The 25,219-nt window shown below is 38.4% G+C and overlaps 1 protein-coding gene across 1 annotated transcript; it reads left to right on the top strand.

The window, feature by feature from the left end:
• Nucleotides 1–49: 49 nt before the first annotated feature.
• LOC115709087 (probable pectinesterase 15) lies at nt 50–23,648 on the top strand. The gene is made up of 5 exons (XM_030637120.2): nt 50–1,363; nt 5,475–5,646; nt 5,755–5,961; nt 23,019–23,269; nt 23,355–23,648. Exons 1-5 carry the CDS (start codon nt 918–920, stop codon nt 23,572–23,574), a joined length of 1,296 nt encoding a protein of 431 aa, XP_030492980.2. The 5' UTR covers nt 50–917; the 3' UTR covers nt 23,575–23,648.
• Nucleotides 23,649–25,219: the final 1,571 nt, after the last annotated feature.

Below are 25,219 nucleotides of genomic sequence, written 5' to 3' on the forward strand. Positions count from 1 at the left end.
ATATAAATATTTCTCGATTTGTGTGTGTCATCCTTGCGTAGAATGTTTCGAAAGGGACCATTATATATAAATATAGATACTAGTGAATGTGTTACACATGTAATTAATTATAGAAAAGTTTACATAAACTACTATTTTGTTGGTAAGTAGTTTTTTACACAAGATTAATTTTATGTTATAATAATTTATACATTCCGAATTGCTTTTGCACCTTGTGTTGAGTTCTCCATTTAGCTGGTTTTGGTCTCGAATTCTGCCAACAAAACAAGCTTTCAATTAATTTGGGTTTGTTTCTAATATTACGGTTTATATATATTTATTTTCTAAAACTCCTTATACTGAGATCTGGAATATTTTCCAATTATTTGCCTATTACGCATCAAGTACATTTTCCAAATAAGCAAGAATTCTAATTATAACAAACACTAGGAGAAAATAGGGCTGAAAATGATAATGGTGGAAAGATATAGGACGGTGCCCACCAGCCAATACTGCAAGAAAATTTGAAAAATTACCATTTGAAGAGTTTACCATAATACCCAAATGAGAAAAGACACCCAACACTTTTAGTTCACTGCTTTTTTTGGTCGTGTCCATAATCGTTTTTGCTACTTTTGTTTATGTTATAGCTTTGCGTGCCTAACTTCCAAACTTCATTACTGCCAATCTCTGTCATCAACATTACTTTCTAAAACAGCCACTTTAATCAGTCTACACGCAGAAACATTACATTAAAATATGAAATTCAAAGAAAAAGAACCCTCATACATTATATTTCTTACCTCCCACGCTAATCATCACTGAACATATCCCCTTACATAATAAAACCCTTCAAACCTCACTCTAGATCTCACAATCTCAAACCCCATTTTCTTAACTCAAAAATTTCTCATAACAAAAAATAAACACATTTAGCCATGTTCAAAACAAAACTAACAATCTTGCTCTGGCTTTCTGCGTTTGTTATCGCTCTATTTTCCATGATCATTTCTCTCCACAAAATCCCTCTTTTCCCAACCATCACTACTCCTAACATTAGTCCTGGGAACAGTTTAGAGCATTCTATTTACGATAGAATCTTCAAGCAAAGTGACAGTGAGAACTTGTTTTCTCACCTAATTACAAGCATGATGTCTACTAGGAGTAGTGGTGGTCATCATCACCACCACCAAAATAGGAGGAAACCCAATTGTGACCAAAGCAAGTGGGAATCAAGTTTAATAAACAAGTACAATGCAGGCCTCGTTTTGACAGTTGGGTTGGATGGCTGCGCCAATTTCAGCAGTGTCCAAAAGGCAGTTGATGCTGTCCCTGAGAGGAGTTCTTCTAAGACCCTCCTCATAATTGATTCTGGTACCTACAGGTTAGATTATATATATATATATATGTATATATATAGAAATGTATATAACAACATTGAATTATTACAAAATTAACTGTGAAACTTAATATGAGTAGTAAGTTTATATATCATAACTGTAATAAACTTGTTCCATTATCACGTACCAATTCCATTATAATTTATTAATTTATAATACCCAAACCACTGGTAGTATGTGATGGCTATGATCAATGACGGAGCTAAGGGTAACTTTTTGTTCTACATTTTATTTTATATAATGTATTTTTAAATTATTTTAGGGGTTTTTTTATTTTTACACTTCAAAATAGTTTTTTTTTTTTTTTTGTATTTTTACGAAATTCTACATAAAAACACTTATTGCAACTAGCACTGCAACCTAAATTGCAACAAAAAATCGTATAGGAACTCTTATTGCAATTAGTGCTGCAATCACTTTAACAACTCAAACCGTAAATTTAAAAAAAAAAATTAAAAAAATAGTATATGAGATATTTTTCTATTATTTTATTATAAATATCTATATCTATTTTATATAAAGTGTGCCTATATAACAGAATTCTTGGTTTATGAGAAATTCATGGGTGACTTTTTATTTATATTAAAGATAAATGGTTTATTAATAAAAATAAAATAGTTTATGCTTGGTTTATGAGAAATTGATGGGTGACTTTTTATTTATATTAAAAATAAAATGGTTTATTAATAAAAATAAAATAGTTTATAAGAAATTCATGGGTGACTTTTTATTTAGATTAAAAATAAAATGGTTTATTAATAAAAATAAAATAGTTTATGAGAAATTCATGAGTCACTTTTTATTTATATATATAATAAAATAAATAAAATAAATCCCATTAAATCAAAAAAATACAATTTAGTTTTTACAATCGTAATTCTGTTATATAATTAGTGTAACTCTTTGAACAATAAAACAATTGCAGTACATGACTCAAATTTGTAAAGGGTGATCGTATTTTGCTTTTGGTTTATCGTTAGTATTTACGATCAAATTAAACAATTATTTTGATTTGATTTTTTATAATTTCAAAATGTGAATAAGAATAATCCAAATCAATTCTTAAAAATTTGAATCTTTTCAAATTTATATATCTCTTATGGTTATTTAATAAAAATTATCAGTTAAATGATTCTTTTTTAATTTTCTATTAAATGTGTCTATTTAACGGAAATAGTTAGTCAAATAGTTGTTTTTTAATTTTTCCTTTAATTAGTGTCTATTTTCTGTAACAGAATTCTTGTACATCTACGATTGGTTTTTCTAAATATACTTATGTTATTTAGTTGGATTTTATTCTAAATAAGAATGTACCACTATTTATATATTATATTTATATATTGCTAAAGAATTTTTCTATTTGTTTTTTTGGCTCGATCAGGTTATAATTGTTTGCCTCCACATCTGAATATATAAAATATGGCGAATTCTTGGTTTATGAGAAATTATTGGGTGACTTTTTTTTTTAAAATATATTTTTTATATATATATATAAAATGTGGCTATGTAACAGAATTCTTGGTTTAATGTTATTATTTATTTTTCTGTCAAAATGTTAATAGAATATTTTAATATTTGACAGAATATTCTGATTAGAAAACGTTAATTATAATTGATTAATTTTAGCTAAAATAATCCTACCAAAATTTAATCTAACAAATTTCTCTCTCTAGAGCAAAAACCCTAGCCTCCAACACAGCCGTTACCAATTTAAAACCTTAGTTATAATTTCTTAAGCTATATTTTATAATTTTAATTTTCATTTTAAAATTTAAAAAATACTAATGAAGACAACATGCTACATGCTATTATACAAAATATTGCATTTATATATCCCACGATGTTTCAAAAATACTTTGGAAAGTTCATCTTGAATTAATTATTAATATGTAAAAAAAAAGATATTAGTTATTATATTATTACTTCAAACAAAGGGAAGTTCTAGCGATGCTTCTACTTTCTAATCATCTCTTGGTTTCGGGCAGAAAGTCATATTCATGTGTTATGTGTACGTTAAACTTTTGTTAATAGGACAGGGAAGAGAGTATAGTCTTACAGAACTTGAAATGTGAACCTGAGTTGTCAGTATATACATAAACCTCAATTTTGACTTCTTTAACCAGCTGTCACACACAAGTTACTTACTCTGAATTTATAACCATTTACAATTTTTTAATACTCAAAAAGTTACCGAGTTTGTTTTCTATAGCTCTACGTATTAAGGTAGAAAAATATTTTTAGATTAACTCCTCTATTCTATTTATTAAATGAATTATTTTCAAGTTGACACATTAACTTAAAAATGACACAATAATGACCTACTACAAAGTATACACTTATATTCATTCTATTTATTGAGAATCAAAACTTCAATCTTCTTCACTATTAGCCAGACACACACAATATTTGGACATAAACACGTGACACAATATTATAACTCAAACTCAGAAACACTTAGTTGAAACTTGAATGAATTATGCCGCTCTTTTAAATTTTAAGACTGTATATGACTAGGCAATTTTAGTTATTGTGAGCTTTTTAGAGTTTCTAGTAGACTTCAATGAGTAATAGATTTATATAATTATACTTGGAATAAATTTTGATAATGTTGTTTGGTGGATTCCTATTTTGTTATTAGATAACATAATATTATTATTCGTTAGGTCTGTCACAATTATTAAGTGAGAATGAATCAATTTAAAAACTTTTCGAGATTGATTTTAATATGAGCTTAATTATATTTTTTATTTTGTATATCTATTGTTTTATTTGAAAACAGGTGAATAAATGACTATACTATATACTCCAACTACAGAAAATTGGAAGAATAAAATGAGAGTGTTAGAAAATTTGAAAAGCGGACAAATAAGAGTTCACCACTCAAATATCAAAAGTTTAATGTTAACAGACAAAAAAATATACAATCATTTAATTTACTGTTGAAATTGTCAATACTCTACTAATAAATGCTATATTTTCCTAATTTTGACTGTACAAGCGTTGCAACAAATTATTATTTCATAAATATATTTTTTTTCCTTAAAAATGAACACACGGTAATGATGTTGAACCTAATAACTAATAATATTTTTTTTTAATTTTTAATTGTATCACTTTTTAATAACGTAGAAAAAAAAACTAGCATAAAATTTAATATACGTGCCTCGCACGTAACTTTTTGCTAGTATATATATAAAGATGTATACTGTTCCCTTTAAAATAAAGAAAAGACTATAGGTATATTTTATATATTATACATTAGTACAATTTTTATTGAACAAAAAAATTTACCCTTTTATGTTCTAATCCTTGCTCCAATTAGAAAAGGATTTCTTATTATTGCATTTGTAATGTACTAGTGTTTGTAGTTTGTACCCTTTAAATATCACCAAAAAAAAGGGTGGGATAAGTTCTTTTTATTCCTTTCTAAATGAGAAATGCTAAGTTAAGGTACTCAAGGACAAGGAAAGTGTCGTATTGCTTTTATTCTAAGAAAAAACTATCATGTTGCTTTTTTTTTTTATTTTTTGACAGGTGTCATATTGCTTTTTTTCTTTCAACGAGAACCAACCAATTCAATTAAAACTAACCGTTAAATATTGGATATTCAATTGTAATTTGATCGAATTGGATATTATTTTTAAATATCGAATTGGATCGGATCTGATAGGTACATAAGATGTCCAAAAATGCATTACAGAACTAGTTAGTATTTTTCGTTTAGTTTAAATAAGTAATTAAATTTTATATTATTATACTTAAAATTTATATGTTTATATGAAAATTCAAATTAAAATTTTACTTTTTTCTTTTTTTGGATTAGATGGATCTAATCCAATCTAATACGCACTATGTATCCGATCCAAAAAAAAAAAATATTAGGTCTGAAATAATAGATAAACCTAAATTAAACTAATAAACATATATGAAATACATCCGAACCAAACATTAGATGTGGTGCAACGAACACCTCTAATTATAAATCCTAAAAGATCTGTCCCTCTATTTTTTTTTCTTAATAAAAGGGATATATTTTGTTTTATATATTTTACCCATGTAGGGTATGATAATAATTTATACATAAATGATTTTCAGAGAAAAGGTAGTTGTGAACGCTAACAAAACAAATTTGATATTCCAAGGACAAGGGTATCTAAACACAAAGATAGCATGGAACGACACAGCCAATTCGACTGGGGGAACAGTCTATAGCTCTTCTGTTTCAATCTTTGCTCCTAACTTCACTGCCTACAATATCAGCTTTCAGGTACTATATAATATAAATATACATATATCATGCATGTGATATCAATGTAATTAATATAATCTTAGTATGTTGTGCATGCATGAATTTAATTATATTTGAAATTAAAAGAATACAGCCCCTCCTCCGTCACCGGGAGTAGTGGGAGGTCAGGCGGTGGCGATTCGGGTGGCTGGAGATGAAGCTGCATTTTATGGGTGTGGATTCTATGGCGCCCAAGACACGCTTAATGATGACCGTGGTAGACATTATTATAAGGATTGCTTCATTCAAGGCTCTATCGATTTTATATTCGGAAATGCTAGATCACTCTATGAGGTGGGCATAATTAATATCTTTCTTATATATAATACTTTTAATTATATATCAAAACATATTTTCATCTTCACATATTTTTGTAAATAGCCCCATAATGAGAAAATTACATGAAATATGGGATTTTGTAAAAAAGTTACAAAAATATGACATTTATAGGTTTGTCACTTTTCTATGGCATTTTTTCACATTTAAGATTTTTTATGGTATTTGATATGCCATATTTTTGTAAACCTATTATCCATACCCAAATTCATATTTTTGTTTCTAATTTAATTAGTTTTATTTTTTTTTAGTTTATTTTACATTTACATTTTAAGGTTTTTTTCTATTTGAAAAATTTACACCAAATACTAACTTTTTTTTTTTTTTTTCCAAACATTACATTTATAATTTGAGTTGCTGATTTTTTTTTTCCTTTCTTTCTTTTCTCTCTCTCTCATTTTTTTTTTCTAATTTCTCTTTGTCTCTCTTTTTTTTTTGTTTATTTTTTTTCTCAAACTATTTTTTTCTCTTTATATATATAAATATATATAATTAGTGTACATTTTTGTATCTTATTTTTTTTACAGGAATTAAACTTATTTTTTTTTATTTAAACTGCTATTTGTTTTTTTTTTGTTAAAAACTAATTATTTTATTAAAAAAAAAAAATTAGTTTCATCAACTTCATCATGAAAAAAAAAAACAATATAAAAAATCATAATCTGAAAAGAATACAAACTTTAAAAACTAGTTTCATCAACATTGAAAGAAACTAATAATTTCATTAAATGAATAAAAAAAATAGTTTCATCAACAAGATAATGAAAAAAATTACAATCTAAAAACGATACTAACTTTAAAAACCAGTTTTATCAATATTAAAATAAACTAATTATTTCATTAAAAGAGACAAAAAAAAAATAATTTCATCAATAACATAATGAAAAATACACAATGCCTAATAACTAAACTTTTACAAACGATACTAAATTTAAAAACCAGTTTTGAACATATAAATTTTATATTAATACCTAATAACCAAACTTCTAACTTCATTCTTTATTTTGGCATTTAATTTTTATTTGCTTGCTCAAAAAATAAAATTGATTTAAACATACATTATGTGGCAAATATAACAAAGAGAACCAAAAATTACAACCAAAGAGAAAAAAAGAAACAAAGAAAATTAAAGAGACAAAAATGCAATAAAAATCATAAAAAAATAAAAAAAAATAGTGGAATGTGAGAAACCAGTTAGTAAAACAACCAAAATAAAAACAAACAAATAAAAGCCAATTTCTTGAAATAATGAAATAAAAAATTGAAACTTAAAACTCTATTATGAACAACAATAAAAAAAAAAAACCAGTTATGAAAACTAGTTATTTAAAAAAAAACCAGTTATGAAAATAATATGTGTGTCAGAAACTGATTATTTAAAATAAAATAAAAATTGTTGTTTAAATATCATACAATAATAAAACTGGTTTTATACAAACTACAAAAATACAGTAATATCATAAAAATAGAGTAACCCCATTACAGAACAGTTAAAACCTATGAAACCAGTTTTGACGCTATAAAAAATCATAACAAAATATAAATGTTAATTATAAAGTTAACTGAAACCAGTTTCATCAGACAATCAAATAAAAAAAATACACACACACACACACACAAAATACAAAAAAAAAAAAATACTAATCACAAATGTAATCAAAACAACACACCATGCATACCAATATTAAAAACAAAATATAAGTGTAAGTTTCGAACCTAGAAACAAAATAATAAAAAAGTAACTTAAAATAAAATTTTTGTAATAACATATGAAACTATTTTTTATTCCTTTAATGAAATTATTAGTTTCTTTCAATGTTGATGATACTGATTTTTAAAGTTTGTATTATTTTTAGATTATTTTTTTATATATATTTTTTTTTATGATGATGTTAATGAAACTGGTTTTTTTCTGCTGCTTTTAATGAAATAATTAGTTTTTAACAAAAAAACAAAGAAAAAAAAAAACAAACAGTAGTTTAGATAAAAAACAAGTTTAATTTCTGTAAAAAAAAAAAAAAAACATCTACACTTTAGATTATTTTTTTATTTATTTTAGTGTTTTATTTTTCAAAAAAAAATAAGAAGAAACACAAATTTAAAGTTTTTTATGGCATTCCTTATGACTTTTTCCCATATTTGTAAGTTTTTTTTTAAAAAAATGCCATATTTAGGGTAATTAAGTTTTTATGCCATATATATATCAAAACATATCTTCATTTTCCCATATTTTTGTAAATAGCCCTTATATAATCGTAACCTAAAAGTCTTAAAGTGATGATCATGTGTATAATTTTGTTGTCTGGTTTTTGGTAAATCTTCTAATCCTGATTAGGGTTGTTGGGGGAGTTGGGTTTATAACTTGTATAGAATTTTAATATGTTCTAAGCATATTTAAAGTTTGATTTTCAAGGTATTTGAATGAGCTAATCCAATATATCACTTATATAACCATATCAAGTTTGATTTTGAAAGTCATTTATTTAAGAAAATATGAAGAAATTAAAGCATAACATGGAAGAGATTAAAGTTTTTATAGTTAGTGCTTAACTACGTTAAATTTTATTTAGTCATCAAAATATATACACAAATAGTCTTAAAATTATTACAATCATGCATAATTTAACGGACTATTTACCAAAATATAAAAAATAAAAAAAGTTTTAATATATATCACATACAAGAAATACCATAAAAAACCTTAAAAATTTTTATATAAATTTTACTTCTATATAATCAAAACTAGTTGCTTTTCTTGATAAAGAAACTAGTTTAGTTGATGAAAAATCCAATTTCATGATGAAAAAACTAGTTTCTTGATGAAGGATTTTAGGTGAGTTTTGCTCTAACCGATTGTTGCCGGATGGGTAGATCGTTGATTGCCGTTTGTCAGGTGTGGAGCTAGTGAACGAAGGTGGATAGGTGAAATTGTTGAAGGGTGTGGTGGAGTTAGAGTTTGACAGAGGAGTGAAATGAAATTTTTATTTTTCTAAAATTAATTTATCTATGAGTTTTGAAAGTTAAGGTGATGTTTGGTTGGGAGAAATGAAAATATACGAATAAAAATGAAAATTAGAATATGAATGGAATGGAATAAAAAATTAATTAAAAAAATCATTAAATTTTTTCTTAAGTTACGATCTTTCCTTCCATTTTAAAATAAAATAGTCATTCCATCAAATTGGTAGAAAGAGCATTCTATTGGAATGATATTCTAATATTATAAAATACAACCAGACAAATGAATGGAATGAAAATTGTTTCCATTCTATTTAATTTCATTACTAACTAAATGCCACCTAAATTTACATATACATGACATAGAAAATACCATAAAAAAAGACCAAACTTAAAGCTGCCATATTTAAATAAAAAAAATTAAATCCATATATTCAGTGTAAATTCTGCATTTAAAATCATCTATACTCTTTACTTTAAAATCATACATATTCAGTACATTGGACTCACTTTGATGATAAATTTTTGATAGGTATGTCCAAAATACTTAATTACCTATAACAAAGAATACTTTAGTCTTACTCTTATTGATATTTAATGACCAAACAGGGCCGGTCCTAAAGTATATGAAACTTAAGGCGAAATTAAATTTTAGGGCTCCTATATGTATAGTTTAACTATTATAAAAATAATAGTTCTAGTACTTAGTGTAATGGTAAAGGAATTGATCTCATGATCTCTTAGTTAAAAGTAAGACATTTTACCACTGCACCAAATAATTTTTGTTATATATTTTGACAAAATATAAGTACCAAATGATATTTGCCCCATTTTAAATTGATATAATTTTTTAATATGTATAATTATTTTCTAATAAAAATATCATACTTTTCGAAAAGGAAAGGTCAATGTGTACATGTTAAGTTTGAGCATATTGTTATAAAGTATCTGTTGACCGAGGTTTTCGGCAACTATTAAAATATATTTATGATAATGAGCTATAAGAAAGCGAGATGAAGACTTTTTACGTGGTTGGGGCGTTAATGAGCCTTAGTCCACGAGCCACTGCTATTAATGGATGTGTTTAATACAGATTCTACACTTGAGAGGATGTTTTTCTCTTTAATACAGAGAATGTTCTTGGTGAGTTTTTTTCTCTTCTTGCTCTTTTGCAACCAAGATTCTCCGACCCCCTTAAATGAGCTTTGAGGGGGTATTTATAGTGTTTTGGTGGGGTAATCCCTAGGATTGTTCTTACACATGTATCTGTAAGTATCCATAAAGTTGGGCATTTCCGATGAATATACCATGGGTGATGCATGGTCAAATCCCTAGGTGCTGTAGGGCTTTTATGGAGAATGTCCTTTTTGTCTTATGATTGACGTGACTCTTCGCAGAGTAGCCGTCGCTAGACTTAAATGATCATTACTGTAGCGCTGCTGTTTGGGGGTTGTGCCGTCAGACTTTATTGCGTGTTACAGTCCCAACACGCTTCCTCCCATGCAGCATTAAATGCGACTTGATTTCTCGGGAGAGACCTGACACATCCCGGAGAGCCTTCACGCTATATCGGCTTCCAGGAGTAACTTGTATTCCGGGTGTCTCCTCCGGGATCCATGTTAATAGCGCTTCCGGGTGGCATAAAAAGACTTAGCAAATCCTTCCAAGTTATCTGATCCACGTGTCCCCTCTTGACTGGTCCACGTATTTTGGGCGAATTTTGGAGCAACATTTACCCCCCAAGCCTTGTTTACTTAGTAAAAATAAACTAAGGCTTGTTCGAGTGTCTCCGGTTGACCCCTCGTTTCCCTAGCTCGAGCCTCGAGCGCGTGGGGGCACATTAAATGATGTTATTTAATGCAGCAATATGCTTGTTCGCAGGAATGTTTCCAGCCGCCTCCTCGGTCTTATGATACGACTTGGGGGCGCGTGAAGGTGTGTCTAATAATGGCATTAAATGCGGCGATTCACTTTTGCAGAGGTCGATTCGTTTCACGCCCCATGATTGATGCGGCGCATTGATGGTGTCAGACGGATACTCAAACGTTTCCACCGCCTTAATGGTAGATTGATCTGGTCCGTTGATCTCTTGGGAATTCGAATCGTGCGTTTCCCTCACCATACGATTGGTAGGTGAAGACGCCTGTTCCTCATGCACTTTTGCCTATAAAAGCCACCACCTTTCCTTCATTTTGGTTACTTTCCATTCCTTGCCATTTCTGCTCGAATTTCTCAGAAAGAAAATTTCTCGAAGTAGCACAGACTGCTTTAACACTTAAACACATCCTTTAATTTTCCAGTGTTCGGTTTTGCCAGTGCTTCTCAACTATCACTCAACCATACCCAGTACCCCCAGTTCAACAATCAACTGTAAGTTTCTTGCATCTTTAGATAATCACATGCTTACATTTACTTTGTTCGTTTTCTGGGTTCGCACTTAGAGATTTCTGGGTGTGTGATTGTTTAAGTTTTTCGAGCTCTGCTTTATGTTTACTACGTTAGTTGTAGAGTCGCCATTGTCATGCCTCTGTTGTAGGCGTACAGCTTTGTTTGAAGAAGGCCATGTGTTCTTCGATTAGCAATTGCTTAGGGCATAGGAAGACTTTTCTCTTTTCTTTTCCTTTTTGCAAAACCACTTTTCTGCGATTTTACTGCACCCGACACTTGTTCAGGGATTCTCTCTTGAGTTTCCCAGGCGAGACGTGTCCGGAGGGGGCCTCTTTCCAGCGGTTAGGGGACCCCCACTCCCTTTTTTCTGATTTAGGGTTTGGTATGGGGCCTAACTGCTGGTTTTTTTTTTTTCTTTTGTCTTTCTCAGAACATAAAATGTCTGCTTCTGGCTCGAAGTCTTCGAAGAAGAAAGGGAAAAACATAGCCACCCTGGAGGAGGTTTCTCTGGGACCTGTTGCCCAGGAAGGGTACAAGTCCCGTGCCACTGGTTGGGAAGCGGCCGAGCTTCGGTCGACCCTGACTTGCCCTCACCAGCTGGAGAACATCATTAATGTGGCTGGGATCAAACCTTCTACCTCAGGGACCTTCCACCGGCCTCCTCGTGACTCGGAGACGCCTAATCACAACTATGACGGCTTCGGGGCTTGGAGTCAGACCCACTTGATGGCCGGTGCCATGCTCCCGCTCCAAGATTACTTTGTGAATTTTCTTGTTTTTGTCGGCCTTGCGCCATACCAACTTATTCCTCAAGCTTACCGCCTGCTCTCAGGCTTATTTATTTTTTACACCGCCCGCTGAGGGGCTCCCGGCCGGCGAAAATTTTATATTTTTATGAACTTGTATCCGTCCCCAAGAAAGGGGACAAACTTAAGGACGGTTTTTATGGGTTCTGGATCCACCCTGCTAACGAGGGGATGGTTCCATATAATAGGCAGACTCATGTTAAGGAGTACCGCCACCGATTTTTCTTCTCCTCCGGGTTCAGGGCCGTGGACCATCCGGAGCTTCTCACGGAGTGGGTGCGGATCCCACCTTACCAGCGGACGCTCCCCACTCAGGCTTTCCTTCGAAGGGCCCAAGCCTTCGCCTCCTACGACCATGCCGATCTTGATGTCGGGGGCCTGGTCACCACAGAGAATTGTAGAAAGGCTAAACTTATCCTTTCTCATCAATCCGTGGATGACTCCAACCTCTCCAAGGTCATCTGCCCTAATGTGAGGGCGCCGGTTGCGGAGAAGGCCTTCCGGGATGAGCTCATTGCTACGGCAGAGAAGAAGTACCAAGATTATCTCTACCGGAAGGCCCAGGAGAAGGCGTATTCTAAGGCCCAAGCTGCCTCTGGGAGAGGGCTTCGCGTGGGGAGTCCGGTGGTGCGAAGGAGCCAAGCCATCGGCGGGAAGTCCGAGGCAAAATTTTTTGACAAGATTCTTCAAGAAGAGATTGGGGGTCCTTCCGCCGGGGGGCCCTTCGTCTTGAAGGTTCTTCGAGAACCGTACTTCCCGGCCTCGGCCTTCGGCCCACGAACCAAACTCGGGTGCTCCTGGTGCTAGCACTTCCGGTGCTGGTGGTAAGTCTCCCTTGATAATTCGCTATGTTCCTTCCGTTGATGAATATACCAGTCATAGGCCCATAGGGTTTGACGAGCGTCTCCGTAGGTTTAAGATGCCGTCGACCCGGTGGGGGGATCATTTGAAGGAATTTTATTTTACGAACTTAGGAGATTACCTAGGTCGGTCCCGGATGGGCTCCGGTCCTCCGGAACCTATTCCCTTAGGTCCGTCGGCTTACATAGCGTCCAGCTGGTTTCGGCCCTCGGACAGTTATCTCGGAGATGATGCTGCCAGCATTAAAGTTCGGGACTTTGCTAGGGCCGAATTAGGAAGTTCGGGTAGGAGTAGTTTATTTGCTGCACCTTTTATAAGCAGTTTCTCACGAACTTCTAACACTTGCTTGTTTTATTGGAACAGGTACCTCCATGGATGCCATCCTGGAACAGCTTGCCGGGGTCCATACTCCGGTGGCTCCTCCGGCTTTCACCTTCTCTCCCCCGGCCCCTTCCTTGAAGGTTCCTTCCGGCGCTCCTCCCGAAACCATTGACTTAGTGGATGACGAGGAGGTGCTTCCGGGAGAAGGCCAGGGGAAAGGGTGGGACTTCTCGGAGGAAGCCGCCGAGGGTGCTGGAGAGCCTCAAGCCCTTCCAGTGGTAGCAGAGGAGGACGAGGAGGAGCCTGAAGTGGCTCTGATTCGCAAGCGTAAGGGCAAGATGATTGCCCAGGACGAGCCGAAGAGGCCTCGGAGGGCCGACACTCCCGCTCATGGCCTAGACAGCGGGGTTTCTCCGATGGAGGAAAATCCTGCTCCTCCTCACATTGATCTTACCCCGATTCCGGGGGATGAGGTGAGGCAGGAGCTTCGCATAGCCAAACACAACTACGCTATGGACGAGTACTCCCGGGGATATGCCGAGGTGGAGGCCCTTAGGAGGATTCTGCGAGCTGAGGTTGAGGCGAGCATCGCCCATCCGACTATCATGATCCGTGGAACCTCAACCTGGATCCTTTAACAGACTGGTTCCGTCCCCTCCTAGGGCCCACTTTGGCTCCCTTTGCCGCGGAAATGACCGGTGAGTTCGCTTCCCAGCTTACACGCTGTGCGCCCAAGCGGTTTGCCACTTGCGCTTCCCTGAACTCCATCTTCCAGGTCCAGGACCTCAGCCATTCCCTCACAGTGGTAAGTACTTGGCAATTTCTTGCGTTTCCTTTTTGGCGTTCGTATTTTGTTTTCTTCCTTTGAGAAATTTTTCCTTATACCCCGTTATGGTTCAGCTTGCAGCTGAGGCTGGTCGCCTCTCCAGGAACATTATAAACCACGGCTTCGCTCTGTCCGACTTTGGGGACATGAACGACGTCAAGAAGGTCCTCCAAGACCTTACAGCGGAGAGGCAGATCTACCAGGAGGCTGCCGAGCGCCAGAAGCAATGGCCAAGGCCAAGGAAGAGAAGGCCAAGGCTAAGGAAGAGGAGGCCACCGGAGGGAGGCTCGGGCGGAGGCCATGATCCAGCCGAGGCCCGGCGGAGAGGCAGGATGGAGGCCCATCATCAGGAGGAACTAAGGGCTCAAACCGAGGCTGCCGAGAAGGCCAGGCGAGATCTTCGGGAGGCCAGGGAGGCTTTGGATGAAATGGCCGCCAAGGTGAGGTCTCTGGAGGAGACTCACCAGTCGGATATCGAATCCAAGGCCGCTCTAGCTGCGGAGTTGAAGGAGCTTCGGGACTACAAAGATCAGTCTACCAGGAAGGCCAAGAGGGCCGAGCTCCTTTCTCTCGTCTCCCGCGCCGGTGCCCGAAGCGCTTTGATGACGGTGTCTACATGGCACGGGCCACCAACGATCAGAGTATCAAGCTCACTTTTTATCCCAAACCCGAGGACATGATTGCCAAATTTCGGGAAAAGAAGAAGAGGCTTGATGCTGAGCTTGAGGCACGGATTGGACCTCGTCTTCCACCGCGGGCTGACTGAGCTGCCATATTATTGACCCAGATTTTACCCGTTCTTCTTATAACTCTTTTTTTTTTGTTTGTACATATTTGCTGCTGCCTTAGAACAATTTACATACAGGCGGCAGCTTTCATTTGAAGGGGAGACAATTTAAGGCCTGTCCCCGGGCCATTTACATGTGTATGACCTACCCTTTGGGCTAGGATATTTTTTTTTTTTATTTATATATATATATGCGATCTTTTTTTTTTGACCTGCCCTTTGGGTCAGGATATTTTACTTAGCTTGACCTGCCCTTTGGGTCAGGATATATTACTTAGCTTGACCTGCCCTTTGGGTCAGGATATTTTACTTAGATTGTTTTTGTTTGTCCGTGCGGTATACCCTAGTACCCCCCTGAGTGGCATAGAAACTTTGTTTTTAAGGCACTCAGTTTTATTTAATATAGAGGAGGCATACATTTGGACGGTACAAACCCTTTGAACAAAATCTAAGTTTAATTTGCTACTGGTAATATTTTCTGAGGTGATCGGCATTCCAGGCTCTTGGGACAGTAGTTCCGTCCATTCTTTTCAGTTTGTAAGTGCCAGAACCGATTTCGTCCTCGATTTCATATGGTCCTTCCCAATTTGGTCCAAGTACCCCCACTCCGGGTTCTTGGGTGGCTGGGAAGACCCTTCTTAGGACCATATCCCCAATAGCGAATTTTCTGTTTTTAACCTTGGAGTTAAAATACTTGGTCACCTTCTTTTGATAAGCGGCCATCCGTATTTGGGACTCATCCCGGAGTTCTTCGACTTGATCCGCAGCTTCTTGGAGCGGGGCACGATTGGTGGCGGATCGTAAGTCGTCCTCATGTGGGATGGGAATAATGTTTCCACCGGGACCATTGCTTCACAACCGTACGCCATTGAGAACGGCGAGTGACCGGTTGTGGTTCTGGGGGTCGTCCGGTAGGCCCACAATACCCTTGGCAATTCTTCCGCCGCTATTTTTACAGCAGCTTTCTTTTTCAAGGTGACCTTTAGGATTTTATTGATCGCTTCCGCCCGTTGTTTGTTTGAGGCCGGGCAACCGCGGAGAAGCTTTTCACTACTCCGTGCTGGTTGCAAAAGTCAGTAAATTCCTCGCAATCAAATTGCTTTCCATTGTCTGAGACTATTTTGTGAGGCAAGCCGTATCGACACACTATGTTTTTAATAACAAAGTCCAACGCCTTCTTAGCAGTTATTGTCTTCATAGGCTCAGCCTCTGTCCACTTGGTGAAGTAGTCTACTGCTACTATTGCATACTTTACTCCTCCTTTTCCCGTAGGTAGAGATCCGATGAGATCTATGCCCCAGACCGCGAAGGGCCAGGGGCTGGTCATCAAAGTGATCTCATTTGGAGGAGCTCTCGGTATGTTCGCGTACCTTTGGCACGAGTCACATTTCTGGACATAGTCTATACAATCTTTTTTCATTGTTGGCCAGAAGTATCCCTGCCTCAATATTTTCTTTGAGAGGCTGGGTCCTCCCGTATGATCTCCACAACCCTTCATGGACCTCCCGCATGATTTGTCTAGCTTCGGGGTCCGATACACACCTTAAATAAGGCATGCCGAGTCCTCTCCGTAGAGAATTTGATCCATCATTACATAACGATGAGCCCGATATCGAATCTTTCGAGACAGTGCCCTCTCTTGGGGCAACTCACCTGTGGTTATGTATTTCATGATGGGGACCATCCAGCTGGGTTCTTGCCCAACCGTTTGTGTGGTCTCTTTTATTTTGATGCTTGGCTCTGCCAAGCGTTCCACTGGTACTACCCCTAGCTCTTCAATTTCGCTATCCGAGGCTAACTTAGCCAGACAGTCCGCGTGAGCGTTCTTTTCTCGGGGGATTCTTTCTATTTTATAGTCCGTGAACTCGTGGAGCAGTTCTCGGACTATTGTTACGTACGCGGCCATCCTTTCGCCGCGAGTTTGGTATTCTCTGGAAACTTGGTTTACGACCAGCTGAGAATCGCTGTAGACTTCCACCCTCTTGGCTCCTACAGCTTTAGCCAATTTTAGCCCTGCTATCAGGGCCTCATATTCGGCTTCATTATTCGAAGCTGTGAAGTTGAATCGGAGTGCTGCCTGGAGCCGCAGCCCAGTAGGTGATATCATAGCCACTCCGGCTCCTGAACCGTTTTCATTAGAAGCTCCATCCACAAATACTCTCCAAGTGGGGATGGGTGGCTCCGGTGTATTAGCTGTTGCCTCGGCTTCGTTACATTCGGTGATGAAGTCCGCCAAGGCTTGGCCTTTTATGGAAATCTGGGGCACGTAATGTAAGTCGAACTGACTCAGCTCCATTGCCCACTTGAGGAGTCTTCCGGATGCTTCAGGCTTCTGGAGAACTTGCCGGAGTGGGTGATTGGTCAAAATTCTGATCGGATGGGCTTGGAAGTATGGTCTCAACTTCCGTGAGGCCATCAGGAGGCAGAATACTAACTTTTCAATAACCGGGTACCTTGTCTCGGCCCCTATCATGCGTTTACTAACATAGTACACGGGGTGCTGAATTTTTTCTTCCTCCCGGACTAGTGCAGCACTGACCGCATGCTCGGAGTCGGCCAGGTAGAGGAACAAGTCTTCTCCAAGGACGGGTTTTGACAGGATAAGAGGCTTAGCCATGTGGTCTTTTAACCTTTTGAATGCCTCCTCGCATTCATCTGTCCATTCGAACTTTTGGCATTTCTTCAGTATGTTGAAGAAGGGTATGCACTTGTCCGTGGACCGTGAGATAAAGCGGCTCAGTGCGGCTACCTTTCCGGTCAAACTTTGCACGTCCTTATGTTTCTTGGGGGATGGCATGTCCAGGAGAGCTTGGATTTTTTCCGGGTTTGCCTCGATCCCCCTTTGGCTGACTATGAAGCCCAGGAATTTTCCCGACTTGACCCCGAAGGTGCATTTTTTCGGATTGAGTTTCATGCCGTATCTCCGGACGACATCGAAACATTCCTCTAAGTCGCTTGCATGACTGTTGCATGCTTTGGATTTGACGAGCATGTCGTCTACATATACTTCCATGTTTCGTCCCAGGAGGCTTTTAAACATCCGGTTAACCATTCTTTGATAGGTTGCTCCGGCGTTTTTCAGTCCGAAAGGCATGACTAGGTAACAGTATACCCCCTTATCGGTCCTGAAGCTAGTGCACTCCTGGTCTGCCGTATGCATTTTTATTTGGTTGTACCCAGCATAGGCATCCATGAAAGATAGCAGCTTAAACCCGGACGTGGCGTCCACCATCTGGTCGATCCTGGGCAGCGAAAGCGCTCCTTTGGGCGAGCTTTGTTTAGATCTGTGAAATCTATACAAACCCGCCAAGTCCCGTTTGGCTTGGGCACCAGGACCGGATTGGCTAGCCATTCCGGATAGTATACGTCGCGGATCATGCTATTGGACAAAAGTTTATCCACCTCTTTCTCTAAGGCCTCGGCTTTCACCGAGTCGAGCGGGCGTCTCTTTTGCTGTACAGGGGGCAGGTCCGGGTTGACATTGAGTACATGGGTGATGACATGAGGGCTGATGCCGGTCATGTCTTCTTGGCGCCATGCAAAAATGTCGATGGCGCCCTTCAGTGTTTTTATTATTTTATCTTTTTCCTCCGGATCTAGGCTTCTTCCTATCCGGAGTACTTTGGTGGAGTCGTCGTCGCACACTGGTATCTCTTCGACGTCCTCCATTGGTTCTACGACCCTTTCGGATCCTATGCGAGGATCCAGCTCGTCTTCTTCAGCCTTCTCTACTTCAGGGGGCCCCCGGACCATGAGTACTGGCAAGTGGGTGGCAACGTTGTAACATTGCCTGGCCTCTCCTTGATTTCCCCTCACCGTTCCGACTCCGGCTTCACGGGTAGGGAATTTTAGGCATAGGTGTCGGATTGAAGTTATTGCACCAAAGTCGACGAGGGCGGTCGGCCCAAGATTGCGTTGTAGGTCGTTGGGCGGTCTACCACCACGAAGGTGCAATACTTGAACGTGCTCTGGGGGGTATCCGGGCACAGGGTAACTGGGAGCCTGACTTTTCCCATCGGGATTAGCGTTGTCCCGTTAAACCCTGTGAGCTGCGAGCCGCTAGGAGAGAGGTCCCGGTCGGTCAACCCTATCGCAGAGAAGGCTTCTTTGAAGAGCAAGTTCACGGAACTTCCATTGTCAATCAGGACCCTAGCCACCACTTTATTTGCGATGGGGGCTTCTATGACCAGCGGGTCGTGATGAGGAAAGCGCACCGTCTTGGCGTCTTCTTCCGTGAACGTTATGGGTTGGTCCATTAGTCGAGGCCTTTGAGCTGGGAGTTGAGTGACCTCCCACACCTCACTGTGTCTTGCGGCCTCGGCATATCTCTTTCGCTCCTTTTGAGTGTTTCCTCCGATATGGGGACCTCCGGAGATCATGGCTACCCGTCCATTAGGCCGGGGCGGTAGTCCGGGTATATGCTGGGTGTCACTGCGGCGGAGCAAATGGAGGCAATACTCCCGCCGTACCCCCGGTGTTCCCGAAGGCATACCCCCGCCACCCGCCCCCGGTTAAGGTGGGGCAACCTATTTTTGATCCACTCATATGAGGTGGCCCAAACGGATCGCATTCTCAATCTCATCTTTGAGATTTTTACACTCGTTGGTGTTGTGGCCAATGTCGTTGTGGTACTCGCACCTTTTACTCGGATCTCTCCGGAGCCGTCTCTCGTACAATGGCCGGGGTCTCCGTAGTGCGTATTCGCCTTGTGGCAAAATATACACGTTCCCGAGAGTCCGTGAGCTCGTGTACCGGGTGTATTGGGGTGTGTACCCCTTCTTTTGGCGCTTCTCTCCGTTCGAGTCTTGCCACTTGGAAGACCTTTTGCTTCTCGACCCTTGGGTAGGGCCTGTTAAGCTGGCGGTTGGGGCAGCCTGTAAAGGGGTCCGTCCATTCACCCCGGACGGGTTGCCGTAATGGGAAGATGCCGGGGGCAAAGCTTGGCCTCGTCGAATCCGGAGTAGCGTAGAACCGTATGCCACTTATCGGAGGGGTCGCGGTCGGGACGCACCCGAGGGCGATACTCCCGGCATGTATCCCGCTATCCCGTGGGATAATAGCCTCCGTAAGCCACGATCCGGGCTTCTTCGAGGTTAATATATTTTTGGACTCGCTTCGGAAGTCCCGAAGGCTAGCAGCCGCCTTCTTGCCGTAATTCGTTCCGAGAAGGGAGTCCGGTGCGGATTCCAGCTTGGAGAAGCGCAAGCTGTTGTCCGTCGTCGACCTTCTTGGTCTTCGAGGCTTCCTCTCGGAACCTCTTGATGTAATTCTTCAAGGTCTCGGTGGGCAGTTGCTTGATGTTGGTCAAGGCACTAACCTCCAAGTTGACCTTCCTGGCGGCGACAAATTGTCTCCGGAAGTTGGTTTGGAGTTTGTTCCAACATCCCACCGATCCTGGTTCCAATTTCTTGAACCATTCCTCTGCCGATCCGCTCAGAGTGAGGGGGAAGCATAGGCATTTGGCGTCATTGCTGACCGCATGACTGTCATGACTCGGTTGAATCGTGACAAGTGATCACTGGGGTCGGAGTTCCCAGTATATGCCGCCATCTCGGGCATCTTGAAGTTTTTAGGGAGCTCCGCCTCCAGGATATGTTTGCCACAAGGCTCCCGATCCTCACTGTCCGAGTCGGAGTCATCTTCCTTCTGCCTCCGGGAGACTCGGGCAATATCTTTTCGAAGTATGGCAAGCTCTGCCATAATCCCTTCGTTTACAGTACCCGAGGAGACTGCGGGTCTGTATCTTTTTTGGTCAAGGTGATCCCGGAGGTCACCTTGATTCCCATTGATTTGATTTCTCAGATCAGTGGGTGGACATCTCTGTCCTCCTCTTCCTCTACCCCCTGGTTCCTGGTGCACGGAAACGCTTTTCTGGTCCCCTCGATCCTGAGGGCCAAGACTCCCTCTTTGGGGCTTGCCCCTCTGCGGACCTTTCCCTTTAGGGAAATCCGAGCGGACCTTTCGCGGATCCTGCGCCTTTTTCTTTCGACCAAAGGCAGAAGTAGGGTTTTTTGCTTGGTTTTCCTCAGCAGGGTGCCTTATAGGGCTAGGTTCCCTAGGCCTTTGCTGCTGGGAATTAGGCGAAGACGTCGCTGGCTCCCCGTCGAGTCCAGCGGCCATCGCCTTGGGATGCACGTGAATACCAGCTACCTCCATGGCTTTCTGCATGGCTAGCATCACCTCATGCATCTTTTGATTTTGCACTTTCTGAGCTTCGATCTCAGCTTCGTGATCGATAGCTTTTTGTCTGAGGAGCACCAGCTCTTGGTAGCTTCCATCATCGTAAGCGTACTAGTCGAGGTGTTCCTCGTGGTTTTCATCTGGAACTTCTTCCTCGGACTCCTCTGCTGCCCTTGAGGCTACATCTTCCTCATTGGGATCTTGGGCGTCTTCTAGAGGGCGAGGATGACGTGTAGCTCTTGTCTCCACCATTATCGTGAAGTTAGATGCTTGTTGTGAAGCAGCTTTCCTCAGCTCTCAATGAAAGCACCAAAATGTTGACCGAGGTTTTCGGCAACTATTAAAATATATTTATGATAATGAGCTATAAGAAAGCGAGATGAAGACTTTTTACGTGGTTGGGGCGTTAATGAGCCTTAGTCCACGAGCCACTGCTATTAATGGATGTGTTTAATACAGATTCTACACTTGAGAGGATGTTTTTCTCTTTAATACAGAGAATGTTCTTGGTGAGTTTTTTTCTCTTCTTGCTCTTTTGCAACCAAGATTCTCCGACCCCCTTAAATGAGCTTTGAGGGGGTATTTATAGTGTTTTGGTGGGGTAATCCCTAGGATTGTTCTTACACATGTATCTGTAAGTATCCATAAAGTTGGGCATTTCCGATGAATATACCATGGGTGATGCATGGTCAAATCCCTAGGTGCTGTAGGGCTTTTATGGAGAATGTCCTTTTTGTCTTATGATTGACGTGACTCTTCGCAGAGTAGCCGTCGCTAGACTTAAATGATCATTACTGTAGCACTGCTGTTTGGGGGTTGTGCCGTCAGACTTTATTGCGTGTTACAGTCCCAACACGCTTCCTCCCATGCAGCATTAAATGCGACTTGATTTCTCGGGAGAGACCTGACACATCCCGGAGAGCCTTCACGCTATATCGGCTTCCAGGAGTAACTTGTATTCCGGGTGTCTCCTCCGGGATCCATGTTAATAGCGCTTCCGGGTGGCATAAAAAGACTTAGCAAATCCTTCCAAGTTATCTGATCCACGTGTCCCCTCTTGACTGGTCCACGTATTTTGGGCGAATTTTGGAGCAACAGTATCATTTGTCGAACACTCTATAGAATGTAGGGCACAAAAAAATTTGTAAACCGCCCAAACTGAACCGAAAAAACCAATAAAAATTACAAACCGAAATAACCCGAAAAAATTACAAACCGCCCAATCTGTTAATTGGGCGGGTTGAAAATAGGTCCAACCCGCCCAATTAAACCGACCAACCCGACCAATCCGATTTTGCACCTTTAATTTTTTTTTTATTTTAACTTTTTAGTTTTTATTATATATAACATAAATAATTAAATATATAATAATATAAAGTTATATACTTAATTATTAGTTTTAAAGTCATATATATGGTGTTGTACTTTGTTGGAATGTGATATTTTTAATTTATCTTTTAATTTTTATTGATTTTGACTTTAAAACTAAAAAAAAAAAAAGTTTTGCCGACCGCCCAAACCGTTGGTCGGTTTATAGATTTTTTTTTTAAAATTGGGCGGGTTGCACTTAAATTTTAATTAGATTGAGTTAGAAAATATATGAGATAAACTGGCCAAACTGACCGATGTACAACCCTAATAGGATGTGGTTTAGCAAAAAAAAAAAAAAACACTCTATAAAATGTGACATATTATCACTAGTGCAACCGAATTTAAAATCAAATTAATTTTAATTATAAACATGCGAGACTATTAACACTACTTTTAGACATGTGTTTTTTTAGCATTTCTCTCTAAGTTTATGGCTAAAGAATTAAAAAAAATGATCATAGTAAATGACTACATAATACCCAACACTCATAACATTGGCATGGCATGGTATGGACAGGGGTGTAGCATAAACTCAATAGCAGAAGCAGTGACGTCAGGGATTAGTGGAGCCATAACAGCACATGGAAGACAATCGATGGAGGAGGAAACAGGCTATTCCTTCGTCAATTGCACCATAACAGGCACTGGAAAAGTCTGGCTTGGTCGAGCTTGGGGAGTTTACGCCACTGTTGTTTTCTCAACAACTTACATGTCTGATGTCGTTTCTTCTGACGCTTGGAATGATTGGAGGGACCCCTCGAGAGATCAGTTTGTTCTTTTTTCTTTATCTTATTTATTTTGTATAGATAAATTTCTTAATGATAATAATTAGTTATGATGGTTATTAATTTAGGTCAGTGTTTTTTGGAGAGTACCAGTGCGAGGGGCCGGGGGCAAACTACACATACAGAGTCTCATACGCAAAGCAGCTCCAGAGGGCCGAAGCAGCTTCTTTTATGGACATTTCATATATCAATGGAAATGACTGGCTTTTAGATCATCCTAACATTATTTCATCTCAATATAAACAGGATTACCATAGAAATTACAATGATCAATTTTCTTCATACTAATTACTCAGATAGCTATTGTTATCATCTTATTTACACAATTTTAATATTTATATATACATAACATATTTCTATGCCCATGTGATGTGATCGTTCAATTTGGAGTATTGATGTATTTTTTCTTATACCAAAAAAAAAAAAAGTGAAAAAAATATTCACTAATTATTAGAATTTAAATTACTTTTATTTGCCTGATCACCAATTAACTTTCTATGATTTTGATACGAGATCTGAGAAGTGAGTGTCAATTATGCTATAGTGAAATAGAACTGAATTTCGATATAGGACGAGAGTACCTGCATAGTTTAGATAGCTTATAGGATTTCTGTGTTTAATACTTATTGCATGTTTAATTTATTACGATAGTAGAAAATTTGCATGTAATTGAGATTTATATGTCTGAGAAGACTATAAATTACCTTAGTAAATCTGCTATTGCATAAAAATGGGTAATAGGAGGATAATCATATTAGGCCATAATCAATAGATACAATTGAAATCGAAGACCTAACTTTAATCATTATTAATTTCTCTTTTGAATTATTTTCTTTTTAATTTCACTATATCTTTAATGTTCTTAAATTTAATTTTCTTAATTTTGAATTTAACCAAATAGAAGTAAAGATTTAATTTTAAAGTACTTTACTACAATCCTTGTGGGATCAACCTCACTCCTAGTGAGTCTATTACTTGTTACGATACGTACACTTGCATGTGCAAATTACCACAACAGGTAGATGGGCTGATGAATTACCAGGAGTACTATGGTCCTACCGCACAATAGCTAGAACATCCATAGGAGAAACACCTTTCTCTTTAGCCTATGGAATGGAAGCAGTCATCCCAACAGAAAGCGAAGTCCCAACAACTAAACATGAACTAACTACCAAAATGCAAAATTGGGAAGTCATGTGCCACGAACTAGACATAGTTGAAGAGGGAAGAGAAATGGCATCTATAAGAATGGTAGCCTACCAACAGTGTTTAGCAAAGCATTACAACAAGAACACCCGTACTCAATCAATCAAGGTGGGAGACAGGGTGCTTCGGCGGGTCTTTCAAAACACCAAGGAAGCAAGAGCAGGTAAGCTAGCCCCGACATGGGAAGGGCCCTACCTGATCACTAAGGTAGTCGGTAATGGAGCTTACAAACTCTAAACGAACAAAGGATGAAACATCAACAACAGTTGCAATGCTATTCACCTAAAGTAGTATCACACTTAGACCCCAAACTATTATTCTATTCTCTTTGCATTTGTTTTCTTTATTGGTCTTACGAGACCCACTCTCCTCAACACGTTATTGCTTACAAATAGTGAAAATTACATCAAATATGAGATTTTGTAGAAAAGTTACAAAAATATGGCATTTATAGGTTTGTCACTCTTCTATGGCATTTTTTCACATTTAAGACTTTTTATGGTATTTGATATGCCATATTTTCGTAAACCTATTATCCAAACCCATATTTCATGTTTTTGTTTCTAACTTAATTAGTTTTTTTTTTTTTTTTTAGTTTATTTTACATTTACATTTTAGTATTTCTTTCTATTTGAAAAATTTATACTAAATACTAATTTTTTTTATTCAAATATTACATTTATAATTTGACAAAATTTTTTTTACATTTATACTTTTCTTAATTTTT

Source organism: Cannabis sativa, chromosome 3 (genome assembly GCF_029168945.1).
Source record: "Cannabis sativa cultivar Pink pepper isolate KNU-18-1 chromosome 3, ASM2916894v1, whole genome shotgun sequence".
In the NCBI taxonomy this organism is placed as follows: domain Eukaryota; kingdom Viridiplantae; phylum Streptophyta; class Magnoliopsida; order Rosales; family Cannabaceae; genus Cannabis; species Cannabis sativa.